At 38.8% G+C, this 25448-nt stretch overlaps 2 protein-coding genes across 3 annotated transcripts in view; one reads left to right on the forward strand and one right to left on the reverse strand.

The window, feature by feature from the left end:
- recql4 (RecQ helicase-like 4) lies at positions 1-22991 on the forward strand. Of its 2 annotated transcripts, none has more exons than XM_028461652.1 (27): positions 1-264; positions 378-411; positions 501-616; positions 2017-2163; positions 2313-2440; positions 3142-3979; positions 4601-4683; positions 4774-4873; positions 5045-5210; positions 5547-5660; positions 6131-6295; positions 6363-6455; positions 6827-6963; positions 7037-7120; positions 7226-7414; positions 8094-8276; positions 8354-8555; positions 9587-9780; positions 10007-10090; positions 10210-10347; positions 10425-10695; positions 11239-11368; positions 11431-11597; positions 11674-11851; positions 13140-13293; positions 13385-13493; positions 22842-22991. In XM_028461652.1, exons 1-27 carry the CDS (start codon positions 181-183, stop codon positions 22892-22894), a joined length of 4341 nt encoding a protein of 1446 aa, XP_028317453.1. In that variant the 5' UTR covers positions 1-180; the 3' UTR covers positions 22895-22991. The 2 variants fall into 2 exon arrangements, with proteins under 2 accessions (XP_028317453.1, XP_028317452.1); XM_028461651.1 differs by lacking the exon at positions 22842-22991 and adding an exon at positions 15242-15371.
- slc39a4 (solute carrier family 39 member 4) overlaps positions 20260-25448 on the reverse strand; it is a 15103-nt gene continuing 9914 nt past the window's right edge. Inside the window, exons 3-12 of the mRNA XM_028461653.1 lie at positions 24813-25014; positions 24523-24704; positions 23607-23790; positions 23343-23515; positions 23081-23257; positions 21897-21998; positions 21744-21798; positions 21509-21661; positions 21229-21416; positions 20260-21155 (exon numbers count right to left, since the gene is read on the reverse strand). Coding sequence (XP_028317454.1) covers positions 21027-21155; positions 21229-21416; positions 21509-21661; positions 21744-21798; positions 21897-21998; positions 23081-23257; positions 23343-23515; positions 23607-23790; positions 24523-24704; positions 24813-25014 — 1545 coding nt within the window. The 3' untranslated portion in view covers positions 20260-21026. The remainder of the gene's footprint in view (positions 21156-21228; positions 21417-21508; positions 21662-21743; positions 21799-21896; positions 21999-23080; positions 23258-23342; positions 23516-23606; positions 23791-24522; positions 24705-24812; positions 25015-25448) is intronic.

Genomic DNA, 25448 nt, shown 5'->3' on the forward strand with positions numbered 1-25448 from the left:
CAGGAAGTGGAAATATGGAGACGTTTTCTTCGTCAAAAATCCTTGTTCCTATTTTAGTTTTCAATAAATAAAGTAGAGGAGTGCGAGTTATCATAGCGGAAAATAGCCTCCATCCAACTTATGAGTTAGATAAGTTATTGGAACTATAGAATTACTATATTTACGGACTCGGTGCTCACAATGGATCGATACAACGAGGTGAAAGTTCTGCTGAAACGTTGGGAGCAAAGCTTCTTCACTCAGCATCAGAGGAAACCGAACAAGGTAAAGAAAAATGTCAGATAACCCGTAGTTAGTGAACGTATGTGTCATATACTATTGGTTTGTTTCTAACCTGTGGAATAAATAAATAAATAAATAAATAAATGGGCTTTCAGGAGGACATACATGAGGCTCCGGAGGAGACAAAGGGTGAGTATTGATTTATCGCTATGCCATTAATCCTTGTTTGACTGTATCCTTATAAAGATAACTACTAATTCTCTGTATCTCTTTTGTAGAGCTGTACAAAGAGTATCGCAGTTTAAAACAAGCCAAAGAAAACAGCAGCAGCAGCAGCCATGCAAATACTGGTGGTGAAGATGCAGTTTCAGCAGAGACCATCAAAGCCCAGAAGGTAGTGGAAAAGTCACACTGTGCATTTACAAAGTTCCTAAACATTTACAGGATTTTTAGCTACTTATTTAGCATAGATTATTCCCAAGATTGTTCAATGTTTCAATTAGGGATGTCCCGAATACAACTTTTATCACTTCCGATACGATACCGATATTGCGGTCTTGCGTATTGGCCGATATCGATACGATACCCGCACAAATCATACATACTTTTATGACTTTTTTTGTAGGTATAAGAAAAACTGACCCATTTATTATTAAGCAATTGATTTCATAAATGTTAACCTTCAACATAATATCTCCAGTATTCTACAATTAAATGTAATGAAAAATAAATTACAAGACCCTGAAAAATAACCTAAATAAATCCAATAAAAACAAATTATACTTTTAAAGTGCAAACAGTTCAAGTTCTTCCGTTATTTTTTACTGTCAGTATATGGTGGGAACAACTGAGGGCGGGGACAAAAACAACAAAAACTTTTCAGAGCGCTTATATCGGAGATTTTAGATACAGTCCAATAAAATCTGATATTTGTTTTCTGGCTGATATCGGACCGATATCAATATCGGATCGGGACACCTCTAGTTTCAATTCCATCCCTCAATCAACCCATCATTTCATGCTAGGCCAGACCCTCCTGGACAAACATTTGTCAAACTCAAGACATGAGGGTCAAATCCACCTGTTCAACTTGCTTTTCCTTAACCTCTTTCTCTTATTTTTATTATTTCTTTCTTTCTTTTTGTTTGTCTTATGTAAAGCAGCTTTGAGTTCCCAAAAAAGCACTATATAAAATTGATGTATTGTTATGATTATGATTATTATTATCCAATTTGGCCCATAGGACAAAGAATAAAATGACAAAGAAAACAATGTTCATTTTGTAAATTACCAACTTATTCAGTTGTAGATCTCTCAGCCCCTCCGAGCTCCACAATATATGCATGGCTCGCAGTTTTCCTGTGCTTATAGAACATGTTGGCAGTCATTTTTAATCTTAAATTGTTGAAAGAACTCTGTTCTTAAAAAAAATACTGAAATTATTGTTCACAAAATCAAGGAAATTTATGCAAAGATCATATAGAGACTGCCACTTATTGCTTGGATACTGTCGGCACCTTACATACTTGATAAATAACCTGGAAGTGGAAACTAGGGCACATTAATGATAAAATTACTTGTTTTTTTCGCCTATAATCTGCAGCAAACTTAAGATCAAACTGGTTCATATTTTCCCATGAACTAAAATTAGTTTGACACCTCTGATCTAAAGCTAGAAGCCAGACAATGAGGCACTCAGATGATCATACGTGCAGACGTCTTGGGTTCACTGTATCTGTATGTTTTCTTCCTTCCTTACTTCTCCCTCATCATCCATTTCTCTCTTGTCTCCAGGAACCAGATGCTTGGGGTTCTCATCTGAATCGCAGCGCATTACCAGCATCGTCCCCTAAACTGACATCTCATGATAGAGACAGTCTCAAGACTTCATCCCAATACTATGGCTTAAAACTCAAAAACAACATGGCTACCTTCGGCAAGGTGGGGATGACTTTGAATATTCTGGTTTTTGTTTACTATAAATAAAATAAGTTTCTGTCTGTAAACTTGACAAAAGAAAATGAGTTTAAAGCCAAAGAAATAACAATTGTAACACCTGATGATGTTGTTATTGTTTACTGTTGTTGAAGGAGAGACCAATTTCACTGAAAAAGCCCGGTCGGGTTCCTTTAAACACCTTAAAAGACGAACAACCTGCATCAAATAACAGCGCAAAGACAACGATCAGCGACACTGAATCAAGCCCCTTTACACCAAGGTAAAACAAATAATTCCAATATTACTATATCACCTGTATTAAACTCAAGGCCCGGGGGCCAAATCTGGCCCTGTAGAAGATCTAATTTGGCCCTCTGGAGAGAGTATAAATGACAGAGAAAACATTAATCATTGTGTAAATTACAAAATAATCTATTTGTAGATATACCAGTTCCTCTAAATACAAAAAAAAAATATCAATGAAAATCTACAATATTTGCAGGGCTCATGTTTTTTTTTGTGTTTTTCACATGACTGTTGTGAATTGGTGAAAGAACTCGCAATTTTTTAAAATGCAGCAATTTCTTCTAAAATTATTCTACAAAATTAAACCAAATTGGTCACAAAATTAAGGGGATTTAAGTACATTTAAATCTAAGGTCAGTTATTGCTTTTATATTGTCGGTGCTCTGCATACTTTATATATAATTTATACTTGGAGGTGCAAACTTGTGCACAATATTGTTGAAATTGCTCATTTTAATAGATACAATAGATACAACTGTTCCCAATTTGGCCCCCGAATTAAAATGAGTTTGACACGCCTGTACTATACCATTATCCATTGATCAATAAGATAATTGTATTTAAAACATGTAGATTTGTCATTATCTTCTTTGTTTGTGGATATAATTTAAAAACAGCGTTAACAAGTGTTTGATGATTCCTTTTAGCTGTTTTTGTGTTTATCACCTTTTACAGAAGGTCTCTACCCTGCCTGGGGAGTGCTGTTTCAAAGGTGCTTCACCAGAATGAGCCTGAAGAACCCTTTGAGCTCTTTAAACCTGTTAAACAACCCCAAAGTGAACCTGCAGATGCTGCTCCTGGCTGCACTAGTAGTGGTTTCAGTGAGGGTGCAGAATGTGCAGAGAATAAAGGTTCCACCTCTAATTCACCTGATGTTGGAGCGTCGCCTGAGTGTACAGGAAGCCCACGGCTTTATCAAGACGTTGGAGGAGGAAACCTTGGCTCCGGAGCGAGACCCTCACCTGCCAACAGGCTTGGCTTTATCAACAGAAAGTGGCTGGAAAGGTGTCAGGTGTTTGGAGAGATGGATTCTGAGGAGAGACCTGGAGCTGGGAACAAAGAAATAAAGGTGGATGTTGGACAAGGTGAATCAAAAAAAGAAGAGGAAATACTGCAAAATGGAAGAGAGCAAGAGGAAGAATTGAATGAAGAGATGGAATGTTTGACGAGAATCAAGAAGGGTGAAAAAACTCAACAAAACACTGGAAAAGGTCATGATAGAGAAGAGGTTAAAGAGACATGTACGAAGGAAGAAGAAGGAGAACAGGGAACACAAAAACAGAGCAGGAGCAAGAGCAGCCCCAAACCAAAAAGCAATACGAGGAGGGGGAAGAAGAGACAGAGGGAGGGCGAGGGCGAGGAAGGGGCAGAAAAGAAGAGGAAGACGAAAAGAAAAAAGGAAGAGGAGGAAGGCTCTGAAGTCTCGTCAGGTACAGAAAAGAAAAAACGAAACAAGAAAAATATGAAGGAAGAAGACGGGGACGAAAAGAAACAGGACAAGGGATGTAAGACGGTAAGTGCTTCACTACGTGTTCCCATACAGCATACCAGTGGTTCGCAACCTTTTCAGCCCGCGAGATGTTTGAACACAGACATGAACATTGAAGAACAGTCATGTGGAGACTGTCTATAATTGGGAATAAAGGGGAGAGCTTTTTGGTAATTTAAAAAGAAGGAACAATTAGTTTAAACCGGCAAATCGTGAATGTAGTTAAAGTGGCAAAAACGTGCATGAAATATCGTGAAAAGAGGTTGAAAGTTACAATAATGGGTCAACATATGCAACATTAGGTGGGAAAAGTGGTGGAAAGGGTTCATAAGTGCCAAAAATGGAAAAAATGTACAGAAAAGGCATTGAAATTTGATGGAGAAATGGGAGTAATGTTGCAAAAATGCATTCAAATGAGCATAAATATGGCAAGTGATGAAAATAGGTTAAAATATGGCAAGTTTGGTGTAGTTTCAGAAAAAAGGTAAAAAAAATATGCAAAAATGGGCTTAAATTGTAAAAAAATAAAAATAAAACATTTTAGTTTATTGAACGCATCTGGTGACCCAAATGGGGTCCTGACCCCAAGGTTGAGAATCACTGCAGTTAGGCAACATGATCAGAGTTTCCTCCGTTTTTGTTAAGGAGCTTCAAGAGAACCTGTTGGGAGAAGTCGAGGAGGAGTTTGGTGTGAGCAGAAGATATCGGACACAGACGGTCCCCACCAGGTAACAGTAAATATACACTCTTAGAACTCAAATGTGTATCAAACGAAGCCACTTTTGTGTTTCTGATCGTTCGTCATGTCATTTCATCAGAGTCTCTAAAGGAGCTGAGGGAAACTTTGTAAAGATAAATCTGAAGAAGAAGTCTCATGTTAAAGGATACGCACTGAGGGGCATCGCTCTACGCAGACAGGTGTGTTTATACATTTATCCTCCCTGTGTGAACACCTGCATTCTGCCATATGTTAATGTGTCTAATGCGTGACAAAATAGCATTAAAACATTACACATCCTTGCTTATTGAGAAGGTAAATAATAGAGAAAACACACCCATTTGCTCTAATGCTTTTTGTCTGTGCTGCAGCTCTACATGCAGAAGTTCCAGCTGAAGGGGGAGCGGTTCGGTGGAGGTGGGGGCTTTTTCGGCCGAGGAAGGAGAGGCGGCTTTAGAGGGGGGCTCAGTCGGCAGGGTGACACCTGCTACAAGTGTGGAGGGGCCGGGCACTGGGCCATCGACTGCAGGGGGCGAGGTGATGACCTATTGCTTTTAGTCTGTGCCCTCTGTTCAACTCAACAGTGTTTGTATTGTTCTGTGCAGGCAATCAGGGTTACAGTCCTGCACTTGTAATCTAAAACCTGCAGGGCAACAGCCCTCGTTGAGTGAAATTGCCACTCCATAACTAAGCGAACCTGTTGGTTGTTGATTAATTTTTACTCGTTAATCTGTTGACAAGGCAATTTGCCTGAGAGTATCCAATCCCAAGACAGGATCATCATTCTAGTTTACACTATATGATGATGGTTTTGAGTGTTCACTATACAGGGCTCTGTAATAAATACATTATCGTGTGTGTTGCTCTGTGTAGCAGCCCCTCCACCTCCCACCACTGAGGACACGCCTGCTGAAGAGGAACCATTTGAGCTGCCCACGCTGGAGCAGGTTGCCAGGGCAACGGGAACGCTGGGACCTCAGCCGTTGGGTACATCTGATGGACTCACTTCCTGTTTGAAGCGTTTTGTTTGGTTGAAATAAAAAACCTGACTTGTTGTGTTGGGCATTAAGACATTCACTCTGAAGCAATAGTTTTGTAATTTACAAATAGTTGAAAACACAGGTTTCAAACACATTTAAAGTAATAGACCCCCCGTTTTGTGCTTTACTAAATACTTATTATTATTAAATCGTTTTTATAATGAAAATACGACACAATCTTAAACAATTGTATTCTATACTTTCACTTTCTCAAATGTGAATCTAGTTAAAACAAAATACAGTATAAAAACATCTGAGCAGGTGCAGTTTGTCACTAATCCTGGCTACTCAGGATCAAAAAATAATTGTTGAAATGTTTTTTTCCTGAGTTGCCAGGAATTTGTGATATTGAAATTGGGTCACGGTCCAAAAAAGATTTGGAACCACTGCTGTAAAAGGTGTGTTTGTGTGTTCCAGTTGGATCTCCTGGTTTCACTGAGGATCCCCAAAAAGAATCCAACAACAGCGACAAAGATAAAGACGAGCAGCTGTTGAACGTGATCCGCCCGGACTATGAGCGTCCTGCTGCTCCACCTGCCATGGATCCTCTGTATCCGCTCAGAGACGATGGCGGAGTTCAAGGTAAACTCTGCTCACACTTAGAGCTTGGTGTTCAAGTCAATTATTATTGTTTTTTTTATAATGTCAGAGACACCTGATGAAGTGCACGCAGCTCTAAGAGAACTGGGCTACCCGTCCTTCAGACCGGGGCAGGAGGAAGCCATCATGAGGATCTTGTCAGGTTTGAATGGCACATAAGCTTGTACACCTCCAGGGGTCTCGCCAGCGTAGGGGCCACCATGGTGTAATTTTCATCTCCTATGTTGTGATGTCGCCTCCTACGCGGGTTGAAACACAACGTAGGGTAATGCTATTACTGCAGGTCCCACATAATACTTCATTTAAATTTGAAAAGCACGTCTTCGAATCAAAGTCTGTTGAATATAATGTATTTTCTTTGTCTATAGTGTCTGTGGGTATTTATTAGTCGAGGACCTATACCAAGCACGAGTAACTAACTACATTCGTCACGCGATCCCCCTACGCTGTGAAAAACCCTGACCTGCATCATTAGTCCCTGTTAATGATAATAATGTGTCTGTGCATCTTTAGGTCTGTCTACCCTTGTTGTGTTGTCAACGGGAATGGGCAAATCCTTGTGCTATCAGCTCCCGGCCTACCTGTACGCTCAGAGGTCAAAGTGCATCACTTTGGTCATTTCCCCTCTGGTTTCCCTCATGGACGACCAGGTAAATAAACACTGCTCACATGTGGTTTATTACAAACAAACTCATTTTAAATGATTTCTACTGGTGTCTGCAGCTTTCAGGATTGCCTGTGAAGCTAAAGGCTGCCTGTATTCACTCCAACATGAGTATGAAACAGAGAGAGGCCGCCATAGAAAAGGTAGGAGGGATGGAAACCCCACCATCTTTGTTTTTGCAGTTACCACAAAATGTAACATAACATCTGCCTTTAAGTTTATTTTGATTACATTCTTTGTTTGTCCAGTTGAAGTCAGGTCAGGTGTGTGTGTTGCTCCTTTCCCCCGAGGCCTTGGTGGGTGGAGGAGGCTCAGGCACAGGGTGTTTGCCCTCTGCTCAGGAGCTCCCTCCGGTGGCCTTTGCCTGTGTAGACGAGGCCCACTGCGTCTCCGAGTGGTCACACAACTTCAGACCGTGCTACCTGCGGCTCTGTAAGGTGGGATAATCAACGTGTTTTCCATGTTCTCATTACCTGCCGAGTGCTTTCGACAAAATGCATTTCGGTCATTCCATGTCATTTCAACACATTTTCAGAACATTTCATGCGCGTCGGTCTCAAGAAATTCAGATTTTTTTTTCACCAATTGTCACGTAATTATTCAATAGGCACACTTATTTTTGCGCGTCCTCAGAACTACACCACATAGGAAACTGAAATTTGCTATATTAATACAGCTCCACCTCTCTCAGATTATATAAGCATATCTGCTATACATCCTATCTGGTGGACATGCCAGACCCTTCAGTAAACAACTTTGTATATGCCTCAGCTCCCTGTAATTTGATCAGTTTTGAGCTATGTACATAGACTCTTCAAATCACTAATGATTAGTCACATGTATGCATTGGTTCTTGGGTGACGGTCTCTTGAAATCCAAAAAAATACTTTAGTGGCCAATAACTGCATGTGGGCCATATTTTGAAATGACATGGAATGACCCAATTATGTTTTTTTAAATTATTAATCTTGTGTAGATGTGACACAGTAAAGAAAAATAAACAAATTTGTCTAATTTTCAAAGATTTACAATATTTATCAATCTCCTGACTTAGTTTGCAATACCGTAATCTTTGCTGAATTTTAAAAGTGTTTTTGATGCGTGATCTCTTCACAGGTGCTTCGGGAGCGTCTGGGTGTGCAGTGTCTGTTAGGACTGACGGCCACTGCCACTCTGTCCACTGCTCTGGACATCGCCCAACATCTGGACATCACTGATCAGAACGGCATTGCCGTCAGATCTGCAGCTGTGCCTCCCAACCTCAATCTGTCCGTGTCGATGGACAGAGAGAAAGATCAGGTGGGAAAAATTTTAAAAAATCAGTGAGCTGAAGAACTTTTTTAAATCTCTGAATGCGTTGGTTGGTTTATTTCTAGGCACTGGTGTCCTTATTGAAAGGCGATCGTTTCGGTTGCCTGGACTCCATCATCGTCTACTGCACCAGACGAGAGGAGACGGGACGTGTGGCAGCACTGCTCAGGACCTGCCTGCAGGGGGTGCTGGTGAAGGAAAACAAGCACATCAGCAGAGACAGTGAAACATTGAGCAGCTCTGCAGGACAGAGGAAAAAAGACCTGGGTAAGGGTTCACTTTGAATACGTTAAGATTTTGTTTATTGAGACTGTTCCTTAGGAAATCCACTTTGATTTCCTGACATGTTTCCACTGAGGTGAGGTGTCTGCTGATTGCTTTGATGTTTCCTTTGAAGTTTCCTTGACTTCCACATAGTAATTCCAGCAAGATTCTTTTTTAATATCATGCTATGGTTTCATTTATTCAGACAACTGTTCCTTAGGAAATCCACTTTGATCTCCTGCCAGTCTTCATCAGAGGCGTCTGCTGATCGCTTTGATGTTTCCTTTGAAGTTGCCTTGACTTCCGCATAGTAATTCCAGCAAGATTCTTTTTTAATATTATGCTAAGGTTTCATTTATTCAGACAACTGTTCCTTAGAAAATTCCATTTGATCTCCTGCCAGTCTTCATCAGAGGCGTCTGCTGATCGCTTTGACATTTCTTTTGAAATTGCCTTGACTTCCGTGTAGTAATTCCAGCAAGATTATATTTTGATAATATGCTATGGTTTAATTTATTCAGACAACTGCTCCATCAAAGTGATCAGCAGACACCTCTGAAGAATACTGACAGTTGACAGTTGAAACATGTAAGGAGATCAAAATCATTTTCCAGAGGAACAGTTGTCTGAATAAATTAAACCTTAACATATTAGATCAGCAGACACCTCTGAAGAAGACTGGCAGTTGACAGTCGAAACATGTTAGGAGATCAAAGTAAATATCCTGAGAAACTGCTGTCTGAATAATTGAAACCTTAACAGATTATTCAAAAAGAACTTGTTGGATTTATTACGCGGAAGTCAAGGAAACATCAAAGTGATCAGCAGACGCCTCTGACGAAGACTGGCAGTTGTCAATTGAAACATGTCAGAAGATCAAAGTAAATTTCCTGAAAAACTGTTATAAATGAAACCATAACATATTATCCGGAAAGAAGACAAAAATAATCTTGCTGTAGGGATTCTGTTTTGTTGGTATTTTTCTAAGTGATAACACTGAATAGCAAACACAACTTTCACATTTATCTTTTCAGCTCGGAAGAAGATCCGTAAACCTCTGAAGTGGCAGGCCGAGTCATACCACGCCGGCCTTTCTGGGTCGGAGCGTCGACGTGTCCAGAACAACTTTATGTGCGGAGAGCTGAGGATCGTGGTGGCCACGGTGGCGTTCGGTATGGGCCTGGACAAGTCAGACGTTCGAGGCATCGTCCATTACAACATGCCAAAGGTGCTGGATGTGGAGTGTCAAATATTCTTCCTTGATGCTGTTTTTCACTCCAAGAGCTTTAGAAGCCTCCAATGAGTGATCCATAGGGGCTGCAAATCTGTCTGGAGTGGCTCCATCCAAGTGTCTGGAGTTATGCTGAATAACTTTGTCATTTTCAAAGCATGTGGACTTCTCTGTGGTTTCAGTCTTTAACATTCTTGCTTCCATGTGGATGTTTTTTGGTCAGAGCTTTGAAAGCTACGTTCAGGAAATCGGGAGGGCAGGCAGAGATGGAGAACCGGCTCACTGTCACCTTTTCCTGGACCCTGAGGTGATTTGAAACAGAGCCCTAAACCATAATCTGATCCCAACTGCACTGGATCAAATTATGAATGCTGTTTTTTGTAACGTGACACTTATTGTGTCCACCTTTAATAACCTTGTGTATAGGGTGGTGACCTCCATGAGCTGCGTCGCCACATTTATGCCGACACAGTGGATTACTACACCGTGAAACGACTGGTCCAGAAGGTTTTCCCAGCATGCAAATGTAAACAGATCCACCAGAAACAGCAGAAACTCATTGATGTAAGTCCCCCTGTTCTTTGGAAAATCTGCAGCACTTGATTTAAATGTGCTGATGAAGGAAAACTCTGTCTGTGCAGAACATGGAAGACTCTGAGCTGCTGGAAATGATGGACGCTCATGATCGGGACGGCGGCGTGGATCCTCCCACTGCAACAGACAGTAACCAAGAAGGAGAAATCACTGCGTCACCGGTGAAAGTCAGCGAAGGATGCCATCAGGAGGACGAGAGGAGCGCAGGCCTCCAATGTGAGGAGAGCTGTGATTGGCCCAGAGAGCGGGTGTGTCACACGCATGAACGAGCCATTCCCATCCAACAGACTGTGGAAACTCTAGATATCACAGAGGAAGGTGAGTGTTAAAGGAAACTGTTGAATGCTTTTGTCTGTCTGGGCTTAATTTTTAAATAATAAAAGTTTACGGGACGCAAAAAGAACCGGAAGTAGAAAACACAACAAGCACATTATTGCATATAATGTCTGTCTTTTTTAGAGCTTTTCACTTCACCAGAAAGACATGTCATCTTTACACATATTTAAAAATGCATTAAAATCATTTTTTTTTTTTTTACCAATCTTAATCTATATATCATGTATTTTTTTATTTATTTATTGGTGTAATAAATATGTGTCTTAATGTACCTTTTTGTGTAATCTTTCTGTATATTTTGAATGGACTTTTAATTTTTTTTTTTTTTTCTTACATGTACTAGAATATTTTTTTTCTTTTTTTTTATGGACCCCATTAAGATTAGCAGCCACCCCGGTGGAAGCTAATGGGGATCCAGTGTCCAGTGAACACATAAATAAACAAATAAATATTGATAAATGTATTTTTGGAGCAAATATTAAACATTTGATGAGATTCCCATATGTCTTTGTTTGTGTTCCTCAGGTGTGGAGACGCTGCTCTGCTACTTAGAGCTCCACCCACAGCGTTTTGTGGAGCTCCTCCACACGACTCTTTCTGTGTGTAAAGTCAGCTGTTACGATGGACCGAGGCAGCTTCAAAAAATTACAAAAATGTAGGAAATGTATTTCATAAACCTTTAAAAGAATTTGATGCTAATTTGATAGTTTCCTGCAGTTGTCCTCCAGTTGCCGTGGTGTTGGCCAGACGGAGGATGGCGGGTGAACGTGTGGAATCCTGCGACCAGCTGGAGTTTGACGTTGTGGAGGTGGCGGACACTATGGGATGGCAGCTTCCTCTGGTGAAGAGAGGCCTCAGACAGCTGCAGTGGAGCACAGAACGATGTGTGTTTGCCACACAATAACCAAACCTGTCCTATTTTCCCATCATGCACTGCTTCATCTCCTATTTGTGTTTCAGCGGGGGGCCGTAGCGGCATCCTGGTCGAGTTCTCCTCTCCTTCGTTTTATTTCCGTTCCTATGGCGACCTGAGCGACGAGGAGATGGACAGAGTTTGTCATTTTCTCCACAGTCGAGTTCAGAAACAGGAGAGGACTCAGCTGTACCAGCTCACTGCCTGTTTTAAGGCTTTCAAGAGGTACCAACATGGTTATTATTGGTTTATTGACCCAAATATTAATTTCATGATTTAAAAAAACTTAAAAAGGAAACAAGACACAAAAGGTGGACAAAAGTTTATAACACATTTATAATTTAGTTACAATAAGCAGAAAACTTAAAAACGCTGACCAAACAAGCAGCAGAACGTCCCTATGTCTGTCTTCTAAAATCATGTAAGACGTTTAATGATTATTACTTTAGTTATTTATTTATTTTTATACTGAAAGTGTAAAAAAAAGAAATGAATAAAGGTCCATGGACAAAAAGGAGAGGTGGTGAACAGTTGCATTAGAGATGGCTAAAGAAGAATAAGACTACTATGGTAAGGATTCATTTATTCAGACAACTGTTTTTCAGAAAATGTACTTCAACTGCCAGTCTTCTTCAGAGGCCTCTGCTGATTGCTTTGATGTTTCCTTGACCTTCGCGTAGTAATTCCAGCAAGTTCCTTTTGTCTTCTTTTTGAATGATACATTAAAGTTTCATTTATTCAGAATTATTACGCAGAAGTCAAGGAAACATCAAAGCCATCAGCAGATGCCTCTGAAGAAGACTGGCAGTTGACAGTCGAAAAATGTCAGGAGATCAAAGTAATTTTTCTGAAAAACAGTTGTCTGAATAAATAAAACCATGACGTATTATTCAAAAAGAAGGCGAAAAGAACTTGCTGGAATTATTAAAGAAGAAAACAGACAAGTTTATGGATAAATCTGTTGCTTTCACTGAATATTTAGCGTTTGTAAATTGCAATTTTTAGATAATTTTTTTTTAAAAGTACAACAAAATGACTCATCAAAAATACAAAAAATGAAGACTAAATAATAGCGCTTTGAGGTGACTATTTTTGTAATTTACGCGATATAAATAAAGTTGAATTGAATTAACAAAACAAACAACAAAACACAAAAAATGAGAAAAATACCAAATGACAATAAAAACACAAAAAACAACACATAAAATGAGAAAATAATTAATTGAATTATGTATTTGGAAGAGCTGAGATATCTACCATTGAATTATTAAATTTCAACTTTGTCCTGTGGGCCATACTGGATCCTCCAAAGGGCTTAATTTGGCCCACGGGCCTTGAGTTTGACACTGGTGTTTTTTGTATAATCTGTTCATTACAGTTTTGTTTTTTTACAAAAACAAATGCACAAACATTAAACATGAATACTGCAACAACAACAATAATAGAGCTGCGAGACTGGTCCATATAATAAAGTAAACACGTGTGTTTTAATGTGTGTGTGTTTGTGTTCCAGTGTTGCCTTCCAGACTGTGTCGTCCTGTGTGGAGGATCTAGACAACAGTCGTAGTTTGCAGCTGAAGACTCTCCTCTCAGAATACTTTGACAAAAGGCGAGACGGAGACCACGCCCTCTCACTGTTGGACCTCGAGGAGTTGGACAAATTTAAGGTGAAATGGACACATCTGTCCAACAAACACACACACACACGCACACACCTGTGAGGTTGGCCTCTATTAAATGTTTGTGTGTCTGCTGCAGCTGCTGGACTGGGAGGGTCAGATCAGAGCCGACGTCAGAAACTTTCTCTCCACGCGGAGTGATGAGAAGTTTTCTGGTCGAGCTGTTGCAAGGATCCTGCATGGCATAGGTGAGCAGTTCTGTTCAACTGAACATATTCTACATTCTTTAGGACTGTGCATTTCAAACTTGAGTTTACACCAGTCCTACAGCTCGCTACACCACTCCTCCCAGTACAGACACAGCAGTCTGTCTCGCTACAGCACATGTGTCAAACCTAAGGCCCGGGGGCCAAATCTGGCTTTTTAGCGCAGTGTTTTTCAACCTTTTTTGAGCCAAAGTATATATTTTAATTGAAAAACAAATCCCATGGCACACCACCAACTGAAAATGTTAAAAATCATCATTATTATCAAAGTGTCTTGAATAGGCATCAAATAAACACAAAGAAAAACATTTGTTATGATGTTTCTAATAAAAAGTGCAATTTACAATATGTGTGTTTTTAATAGGAATCACATGAATACAAGAAAAAAATGCATTTTTCAAATAAAAAGCGGAATTAACAATATGCAGTAATTCTTATCAAAGTGTCTTGAACACAAATATAAAACAAACATAAAATATGATTACAACTACAATATTGTTCTGTTTTTTATGATGTATTTTTTATATTATACCTATATAATATATATCTATCTATCAGTAGTAGTAGTAGTATTAGTAAATACATCTATGATACATTTTTCAATTTTGTTCTGTTTGTTAAACGTTGAGTGTTAGTTTTCAAAAATGTTTTTTAGACCAATTAGGTGAAATTTAATAATTTCTCACGGCACACAAGTAAAAGATAGTAAAAATGACAGAGAAAATATTAATCAACCAACTTATTTAGTTGTAGATACTGTATATCTCAGCCCCTCCAAATACACACATTTAATTAAACTCCAGAATATTTGCAGGGCTCACAATTTGTCGGTGCTTGTATTTTACAATGTCAGTCATTTTTAATCTGAAATTGTTGAAAGAAGTCATTATTCCCATATTGGGAAAAATTTCACCCAAACGAAATAAAAATTGGCTACGAAAATCTAGTAAATTTAAAGTGAAGTCTTTCATATTGTCAGTGCTTTACATGATTTACATATTAATAATACATGGAAGTATAATATTTTGCAGAATAATGCTGCAATTTACGATGCAATACGATACTTAATTATTATGAATTTTATATTTTGATAAACGCATTGAGATTACTTTGTTGTAATTTGCGCTATTCAAATAAAGTTGAATTGAATTGGCCACTTCAGATCTAAACTAAAATGAGACATCCACGTGCTACAGGAAATATTAACTGACCACTAGAGGTCGCCAGAGAGCAAGTTAAGGAACACCTGAACCAATTGTATTGGTGGATGATTAAAGTCATTTAGACCAGAGGTTCTCAACTGGTCCCACCTTGTGACCCACATTTTGACACGGTCATTAAATAGCGACACACTTTTTTTTTTTTTAGGATTCTACCAACTAAATGTAGTTTTTCAAAAATAGCTGTTGAAAACACATACATAATCTTTTTTAAAACATAAATCTATCTATTTTCCTATGCAACATGCATTCCACAGCATGCCTTTCAAAATAAAAGTTTATTTAAAAGACAAGTACGTGACAGACCTTAAGTATTTATTTATGTTTGACCAGCTGTACGCGACCCACTTTTGGGTCCCGACCCACCAGTTGAGAACAACTGATTTAGACAATATTCACCAACACTTTCAGAAAATACACAACAGGTAAATCCTGGAAAAACAACAAACGTCCCATCATCGGCTCTGAGCTCTGTGTGTGTGTGCGTGCGTGCGTTGTGTGTTTTTTCAGGCAGTCCGTGTTTCCCGGCGCAGATTTACGGCAGAGACCGACGCTTCTGGAGAAAGTACATCCAGTTTGACTTTAACCAGCTCATCCGATTGGCCACTCAGGAAATAATCAGTTTTAAATGAAAAAAAACACCTGTTCATTTGCACAAGGAGCATCGTTTGAAGCATTAGGTTGTGTATTTTTTTTTTTTATTTATTTAAATTAATTTGTCAGTAAAAGTAAATAAATCTTTATTTTTCTATCTCCGTCTGTGGTGTCATTGATTTTCTAAAACATCTTAGTGATAATTGTCCTTTAGGCTGTGAGACAAAAACACTGAGTGCAGAAACTCAAACCTTGATCCAGTGATGAACCAATACAAGGAAGTAAAAATAATACACAGTTTTTTTCCAACTTCATTTGAGAATAGTGTAAATATTAACTACTAAGCTAACATACAGTGGATATAAAAAGTCTACACACCTCTGTTCAAATGCCAGGTTTTTGTGATGTAAAAAATGACACCGAAGATAAATAATTTCACAACTTTTTCCACCTGTGACCTGTAACCTGTACAATGCAATTGAAAAACAAACTGAAACCTTTAAAGGGGAAAAATAAAAAAACTTAGATAACCTGGTTGCATACGTTTGCACACCTTTAAACTAATACTTTATTGCAGCACTCAGTCTTTTTGGGTAAGAGTCTATCAGTGTGGCACATCTTTATGATGCAATATTTGCCCACTCATCTTTACAAAACCGCTTCAAACCGCAATTCGAGAGATTGTGAGGGCATCTCCTATGCACATCCCTCTTCAGATCATCCCACAGATGTTCAATGGGATTCAGGTCTGGACTCTGGCTGGGCCATTCCAAAACCTTAATCTCATTCTGGTAAAGCCATTCTTTTTGATGATTTTGGCTGTGTGCTTCGGGTCATTGTCGTGTTGAGAGATAAAGTTCCTCTTCATTTTCAGCTTTCTAACAGAAGCCCAAAGGTTTGGTGCCAACACTGCCTGGTATTTGGACCTGTTCATAATTCCCTCCACCCTGACTAAAGCCCCAGGTCCAGCTGAAGAAAAATAGCCCCAAAGCATGATGCTGCCACCACCATGCTTCGCTGTAGGTATGGTGTTCTTTTGGTGATGAGCAGTGTTGTTTTTATGTCAAATATACCTTTTGGAATTATGGCCAAAAAGTTCAACCTTGGTTTCCCACATGCGTTTGGGAGACTTCAAATGTGTTTTTGCCGGGCTTGGATGCTTTTTTTTCATAAGATAAGGCTTCCGTCTTGCCACCCTACCCCATAGCCCAGACATATGAAGAAGACGGGAGATTGTTGTCACGTGTACTACACAGCCAGTACTTGGCAGAAATTCCTGCAGCTCCTTCAATTTTGCCGTCGGCCTCTTGGCAGCCTCCCTGACCACTTTTCTTCTGGTCTTGTCATCAATTTTGGATGGACGTCCTGTTGTTGGTAAAGTCACTGTTGTGCCATACTTTCTCCACTTGATGATGACTGTCTTCACTGTGTTCCATGTTATATTTAATTCCCTGGAAATTATTTTGTACAGGTTATAGGTCACATTAAAGGTGGAAAAAGTTGTGAAATTATTTATCTTGGTGTCATTTTTTTTACGTCACAAAAACTTGCCATTTGAACAGAGGTGTGTAGGCTTTTTATATCCACTGTAGATGTAAATTTTGACGTGTGCTGACGGTAATTAAGTCAGACTGATGTTTTGAAAAAGTGTCTTATCTTATATTGAAACAGCCTTTACGTCAGATGTTTTGTTTGTGTCAAACTCATGGCCCGGGGTCCAAATCTGGCCCGCAGAAGAAAGTAAAAATGACAGCGCGAACATGAATCGTTGTGTAAATGATACACTCAACACACCTGGTGCTTATATCGCATGATTGCAGCCATTTTTAATGTTAAACCTCAAAATCCTTCAATTTTCCTCAAATTATGATATATTTTTTCCCTTAATTAAATAGATATTGGTCACAAATTTCTAGGAAATTTAAACTGAAGATCCCGTTGGGACTGATATCTATCACTTATTGCTTGGATATAGTCCATTTCTTATGTATTTAGTATTTTATGTATACGTAGAAGTGTAAACTATAACACAATAATAGTAATGTAAAGATTATTGTGAGAGAGTTACAAATCGATTCATAGGTGTCACGGTTCATTGAATTACAGTACCTTTTTAAAACAACAGAGGACGCCATCTATTATCCTTCTTTTGTCACTCACAAGTGACATGATGTTGGCGCCAGGAGAGCACGATTGGTTGTAGGCTAGCCTATCATTTACAGTCAGGACGCACCACCATGTTTTTAAGTCGGAGGTGTGGAAGCATTTTGACTTCCCCAAGACGGAAAATGAAAGAGGTGAGAAAATAACTGACAAGACAAAAACTATGTGCAAATATTGCAGGAAGACGGGGAACTACGCAAATAGCACAACCAACATGATGCAGCATTATATTGCATTAAATTAAATTGCATGGTTTTAAATAGTTTATTAAGGGATTCTTTTGACAATGAAAGATAAAGGAAAATAGTACAGTATTTTCTAGTTTTTTTTCCCAAAAATATTAAAAATAAATGACTATTTTTCAGTCATTTGTCAACAGTCTCATTTTGTAAAATAAATCGTGAGAGAATGGTATCGTGAACCCAGTATCGTGAATCCAATCGTATCGGAAGTTGAGTGAATCATTACAATAATGTTGCACACAATGATGTTGGAAATACTTGTTTTCTCTCATAAAATCTACGACCCACTCGAGATCAAACTGCTCCGTATTTGTCCCATGAAGTAAAATAAATGAGTTTGACACCCCTGCTTTAGATGGACTTCATCAGATATGAGGTGAACGTACGTGTAATTTGTGTTCAAATTAAATAAATTCTGTTCCTTTACCGCTTTTTCCCATGTTTACCGCTAAACTCTGCTTTTTTACATATTTGCTTCAAACTCCATCTATGATGATTTGTTGGTTATATACAGTATATGTGGCTAGTGCAGGATTATCTTTGTGTTGCTGACGAGGTGACCAACAGTTCACTGCTCTGTTATCAATGACACAGATATTTCCAAACGGGCACTGTGCTCTTTTATCATGACAATTCTCCACCCAGTGGAAACTCCAGCATGTAGAACCTGCCGATCTCAGCTTCCATGTGACCATAAAGTCTATAAACCCAAGTAAAGAAAGAACATTACAGTAAATCCGCCCCTTTCAGAGAAATGTTAATCCTGTTGTTGAGGTAAAGTCACTCCTCCAAGAGTTTGGAGTGTGAAGAAAAGATTCAAGCCGAGGCAAACTGACCTCAATCTGGTTTTTTATCACGATGTGAAACTTGAATTATTCACTGTGTTTATTCCAGACTTGCTGATTGTGGGGTTTTCTCTTATTTCTGTCACATTTACTCACCTTTTTTAGCTCCTGATTCATTGAGTTGAACACTAAAGACTTTATCTTGCGTTTCTACCATGGATCACCATAATGACAGCTTATGACCTGCTGCAGCACTTTAAAGCTGTGATGTTTACTTTTAATGTTAGTGTTGGCTCGTCTTCAGTCCTTCCTTGATTCATAAAGTCGCTCCAAAATAATAATTATCGGTGCAATGTGAGGGTAATAAATCCTGTTGTTTCATAAGTAAATCAGGAGGACGACTGAACTTTTATGGCTCATAAAACTCTGAAGTCAAGTTCAAAGTCGTAACTGGCTTCTGGGACAGTCAGAGGAGCTCCTTCCATTCCGTGCGTTGGGTTAGGGTTCAATCTACGTCATTTGCTTTTGCAGACTGTGGTGAAGTGGCAGACGTTTGTCATCGCGGACGTCACTACATGTGGTTACAATCGTCCTTTTGCCTTGGACTCTGTCCATAACCATGCATTTATATAACATGCAACAAAGGAGCCAGAGATGTTCATCTATGGTGGCCTGTTCCCTCCACTATAACCTAGAACTGAAGCATGCACTGAACACTCTGGTTCTTTTTAAGGGCTTGTTAGAGCCTGAAATGTGACAATGACCCAGAATGCATAGCTGTTCAATAATGTAACAAAAGTGCTGAGCCTGAAATGTAATAAAAAGAAAAAAAAAATTGTAATGAAACCAAAAATGTTACAACTGGAAGATGCGGAGCCCAAAATGTAAACACGTTTTACCTTATATGAATGTATATATATATAAGTAAGAAATGAGCCAGTGGTTCCCACCCTTTTTCGGGTCGTGACCCCATTTTTATATCACAAATTTCTGGGGACCCCAGCAACACTTTTTTTCTTTCTCTATAATTAGTTTTTGTTCATGTTTGTTATACTGTGTTACAAATGCAATGTACCCACGATTAGTGCACAAAGTGACAAGATGCGCCAGCGCAGATATTTTCATATATATATATATGTTTATACTGCATTTTATTTGAGAAACTGAAAATATAGAATACTTTTGTTTGAAATTGCGTGTGATAAAGAATATATATTTTCCCCACTCTTTTTTTTTTCTTCCTTTTTTCCATTTTATTTTCCTTTTTGTCTTTTTTCATTATTATTCATCAAGAATCATCATTTATTAATAAGACTAATTCTATTAATAAGTGAAAATACATATGACTTTAATCAGCAATTTTTCATCAATCAACCCCATTTTAATTCCAAGCAACCCCACGTTGGGCCACAACCCCATGGTTGAAAAATACTGCAATAAGTCCTTTCATCCAGAAATCATTGAATCTGATGTAATAAAATTATTACACTTTGTTAGGGGGAAATGCTTTGCCTGCTCCTTATTGTAACAATAAAAAAGTAAAAAAAAAAAGATTTAGCATTTTGAGTTCAGCATTTATGTTACATTATTGACCAGTTACTACATTTTGGATTTTATTAACATTTTTTTTACATAACAATAACACACAGCTTTTGATCGGCAGTACAGAGTCCACTCACACACACATAAAATACGTCTTTATCCTCGGCTTCACCTAAAGAAAACGCCACACAGAGCACATGTGGAGTTTTTAAATACTACTTTTAATTTGTGTAAAAATATAAAAGATACAACAGGACACATTTACTTCCATAAATACAGGAAAAATTATTTGTGTAAAATACTTATAGTACTTTTTTTTAGGGGGAAATCTTATTTTCCTGACATGACTGCTTTCATATTAACATGAAGAAGAACCAAACCAAATATATGTATAAAAAAAAAATTAAACTGAGTAAAAAAAAACAAAAAAAAACAATCTGAAATAGAGAAGATTCAAATTTACATTTCAAAAGCTCACAAAAAACTGCTTCAAATGTGGACCTACTTCAAAGGAACTTAAGTATCTATAAAATCTTAGCTTGATGTCAACGTTAGTGTGTGTAATGTCCACCTAAAAAACCCAAATGCATTTTTCCCCAAAGTTTTGAGCAAAATTCTAAATAGTTTTTGGTAAAAATTGTGTATTTTACTGTTTTGTTTTGTTTTTTTGGATACTCTCAGTACATTTAATGCAGTAATTTACACAAAACACATTTAATCAGTAGTTAAATCTTTTGAGATAAATAAATATGGTCAAACACATTCAATTTGAAATTTCTAAAAGGAACCAGGATCAAAACATGGACTTGGTTTTGTCTACATCAGCTGGTTTTAGAGCTGGTTTTACAGGTAGGCTCATAAACTCCAGTCATGTAGACGTGAATCATTCATAGGTTTTATGATCGACATTTGCTGATCCAAAGGTAAAAATGAAGCCTCGGAACAGGTCGGTGTCATAACAATCAGCAGCTAAAAGACAATCTTCTCCTCATAAAGTGACAATAACAATAAAATACCCCAACCAGTCAGAAGGCCGACGTTCTGCAGCAGAAACATGAGCCACGGTTTCTTGTATCTTATATGGAGCATGGTGGGCAGCTGAAAGGAAAAACGGAGAAAATTAGCTTAGAATGTTGCTTGTTTTTTCTAGCTTTTGCTAGGTAATCCTCACCATATCAGCCAGTCCCACATAGAGGAAGAGACCACTAGTAATGGCTGCTATCCACTGTTTGGATGCCAGGTCAGTAGCTACAGACAGAGCGATGTAAAGGCCGATGTATGACGTCATGGCACTGGCCACGTTTAACAGGAGGGCCTTTTTCACTGACAGGCCGCTGTGCAGCAGGATAGCAAAGTCGCCTGAAATGGAAAACAAGAGCAAACATGATGATGATGATGATGAAGAACTTTCACTGAAGTTCTATCAGTTCAGCTTCTCTGGACTTTTTTACCGAGCTCGTGAGGAAGCTCATGGCAGAGGACGGCCAGCGACGTGGCCAGACCCGACTTCCACGACAGTGAGAAAGCGGCGCCGATCGCTAAGCCGTCAGCAAAATTATGCAGTCCGTCACCGATGGTTATCATGTAGGGCAGCAGACGCTGTTCTACAGACCAACACAGACAGAGAACCATCATTAGCTACATTACATCAGTGTGAGGACATCGTGTTGGACTATCATCAGACACCTCTGTTGCGTTGTTGGGATTCTGGAAGTGATTGATCATTTTCTTCACACTCAACCTGAAACATATAAGATTGGGTCACATGATTGTTTCCATTAAAAAATACTGTACATTATTTGTGCACAAACTGTGATCAGATGAAATCACGTTTCTCACCAGTTCTGCTTTGGATGCCGTCTGCGATTTGATTTTCTGTTTCTTTTCCTTTTGATACATTTCTAACACTTTCCCATGGTCACAATGATGCGACTCGTCCTCCTAAAACAAGAAGGAAAAAACAAAACATGACCAATAAACACTTGCAAGTCATTTAGAGACACTGGGAAGGGGTTGCCAGATGCCTTCCAGATTTTTTTTTTTTTTTACAATTTTAGCCTATTTTTGCTCATTTTCACAATTTTTCTGCAACTACACCAAACTTGCCATATTTTAACTAAATTTCCAATTTTCTCATTTTTTTTTTTTTTTATCATTTTAATGCACTTTTTCTACATTGCTCCTGTTTTTGCCACTTCTCCATGAAATTTAAATGCCTTTTCTGCACATTTTCTTTACTACTTTCAAGACATTTTCAGCACTTATAAACCCTTCCACCACTTTTCCCATCTAAAGCCGCATGTGTTGATCTATTATTGTTACTTTTAACCTCTTTTCACCATTGTCATGACCATTTTTTTTTTGCCAGTTTAAACTAATTGTTCCTACTGTTTAAAGTACTTTACCCCAACCTCCCACCACTTCTGCCAGTTTTAAGCCAATATCGACACTTTGAACCCTTTTCACCACTTTTTCTTTCCATTTTTGACCCCTTTAATTTGCAACTTTTAACCAATTTGTGTTTTTAAAATCCCATTTCACCACCTTTTTCACCATTTTTGGTCATTTTTAACCCCTTTTTATTTCTGATTAAAACAAGGATTTACATCTTTAAGATGACTATATACAAAGGCACAAATAACAATAAACTTCATGGATATTACTAGACATTACCCAGATAAATAAATATATGTGGTTATCACAGATTCATATAACAATGAACCATCATTTTGTTGACTTTATGAATGGGCCCCAAAAATCTCTCTCCTTTATTCCCCCTTATAGATGGCCCTGTCTCCCCAGTCTCTGGCACCTTCATTTTGGGGGTCACAGGCTGAAAAGGTTGAGAACCACCGATTTAGACTAATTGATAGATTTGAGAAGTTTTGCCTTTTTCTCCAAAACCAGGCCTGGATCACTCTCGGTTACACTACAACTGACGATAACATTCTGCCAACAGTGAGTAGACCTTGTGTTTTCCCACAGCTGCACTTTGATGGCACTGCTGTGGCAGGAAGTCGTACCCTGTGATGATGCTGATGATGTTGGTCTTTATATGTGATCAGAGAGAAGATGGCTTCCATTAGGTAGAAGAAGTAAATGGCTGCCAGCAGGACCAGCATCTTGTACAGGTAGTCCGGCACACTGTGATCTGAATGGTCCTCACTGCTGTCATGTGAGTGCACGTGCAAACCAAAAACCTAGCAGAGGAAATCAGTGGAACAGGTGAGTGTGCAACTTTTCTTGGATTAGTGAATGTTTCATATGATTCAAGTGTTGACTCACCATGGGCAGCAGGTGCAGTAAAGCATCCCCTGTTAGTGAGCCTACGGCCATGCTGATGCAGAACTGTATACACAGCTGGAAAACATGGGTGCAGGAGGTGCACAGCAGCACCACAATGCCAAACATGGCTGTGAGTGTGATCAATGTGTTGGCAAGGGTTGCGTACAGGTATCCTTGAGAAACAGAAGAAATGATGGGGTTCATATTTATAAATGAGTTTCAGTCGTCACTCTAAGTTATTTAGGGGGAACACAGGGGTCGTACTTTCTGTGGTGGAGAGCCCGTCAGGCGTCACTATCTCTGTGCTGTTAGTACAGGCTCCACTAACAATCTGCTGTACCAGTGCTGGACTAATCCGTGCTACGTCAGCTGCAGCAAGCCCAGACGTGGACGATTTGTTTCCAGGCAGATCATAGATCAGGATCAGGTCATCAGCTGAGAAACAATGCTGAGGGAGCAGAAAGGAGGACATCTTGTAACTGGGTTATTCCATGTAATTTCACAAATGGTGCACGCACTTCGGTCTCCAAAAATTCAGACATTTTTACCAATTGTTCCAGAATTATTCAATAGGCACACTGTAGATTTTTAGTTTGATCGGACAAAATCTTTCTGAGATATGGACAATTTAGTGAGGGGGTATGTTTCGATTTTTGTGGGATTTTGGAGCGTCCTTATTTTTCTTCCATTTTCATCTTCCAAAATCTCAAAAATGACACCACATGGGAAACAAACAACAACAAATATGTTCGAGCCCAAAACACCGACAAGCTATTTTCCAACTTTGAGGGGCTAGCATGTCCACCACAAAGGATGTATAACAGCTCATTTTGCATATTCTGAGAGAGTAGGTGGAGCTACAGTATATACCAAATTTCAGTTTCCTATGTGATGTAGTTCCTGAAAGCTGAAAATGGAAGAAGAATAAGGACGATCGAAAATTGACACATCCCGCCCTCACTACATTGTCCATATCTCAAAAAGTGTTCATCCAATCAAACTAAAAATGTACAGCGTGCCAGTTGAATTATTAGGAAGTATTGGTAAAAATTTCAGAATTTTTTGAGACCAAAGTGTGTCTGATGTCCTGAAAATTTGTTGAATTCACATGGAATGATCCAACTTGGAATGGTGATGATTTAAATTAAATGAATGATGCAGAAGAAGAGTGAGTGATTACATGTTCCCAGGTGGAGTTGCTCTGATGTTCCTCATGATGTTCATGGCTGCTTCTCTTTCTCCTTTTATGGCTGCTGTGATCATGCCCGTGTCCGTGCTTGGGTCCAAGGTCATGCTCGTGTCCGTGGTCATGATCAGAATCTTTAGGTCCAATTTTTAGGCTTTTCATAAGAGCCTCCAAATCTACACAAAATGAACACCAACAGGTTACTGAAGACATCCTGCACAAACACTAACAATGATACCAAAAACGTGGAGAAATGGCACAAAAAACCAGACAAGTATATTTACTTTCAACTGTGAAATTCTCAGACCCAAATTTCTTCATGATGTAGTGGATGAAAAAGTTTTCCTCAGGCAGTGAGTGAAGCCTGAAACAGTGACCCAGGAGGGCGTGGTACAGCACGCGGCCCAGGAGGACACCCACTTCTACTTCCTGGTGTCCTGAGGTCGCATTTACCTCTGACATGATGTCATCGGCTGTCAGACAGACCTAGTTACCATGGTGATGAAAGACAGAGGGAGGGGATGGATGAAATAAACACTTTAAACAACAATCCTGAAAGTCTTTTCATCCTTTGTGATGATGGAGATTAAAGTGTTAATGATATCTATAATATTATATACACCTAATATTTTGCCTTTTTTGGATTTACTTACGTTTACTGTTTGAGATCTGAGCAACTTTCTTCTTTTAGATTTTATTCCAGAAATATCGGAATATATAGTTTTACAATCCATATGTTGACAGCGTTGCCAATTCATTTTTTTTTTTTTTTTTAAATCAAGTAGTATTTTACTTCTTTGTCTTGAATCATATGTTGGGTATTATAAGTATTTGTGCTCATGTACAGTATATACCTTGTGTATATCAATGTTTTTATTTTGTATATCGGCCCATATTTCGGTAATTGCCAGAAACATCAG

Source organism: Gouania willdenowi, chromosome 11 (assembly GCF_900634775.1).
Source record: "Gouania willdenowi chromosome 11, fGouWil2.1, whole genome shotgun sequence".
Lineage (NCBI taxonomy): Eukaryota > Metazoa > Chordata > Actinopteri > Blenniiformes > Gobiesocidae > Gouania > Gouania willdenowi.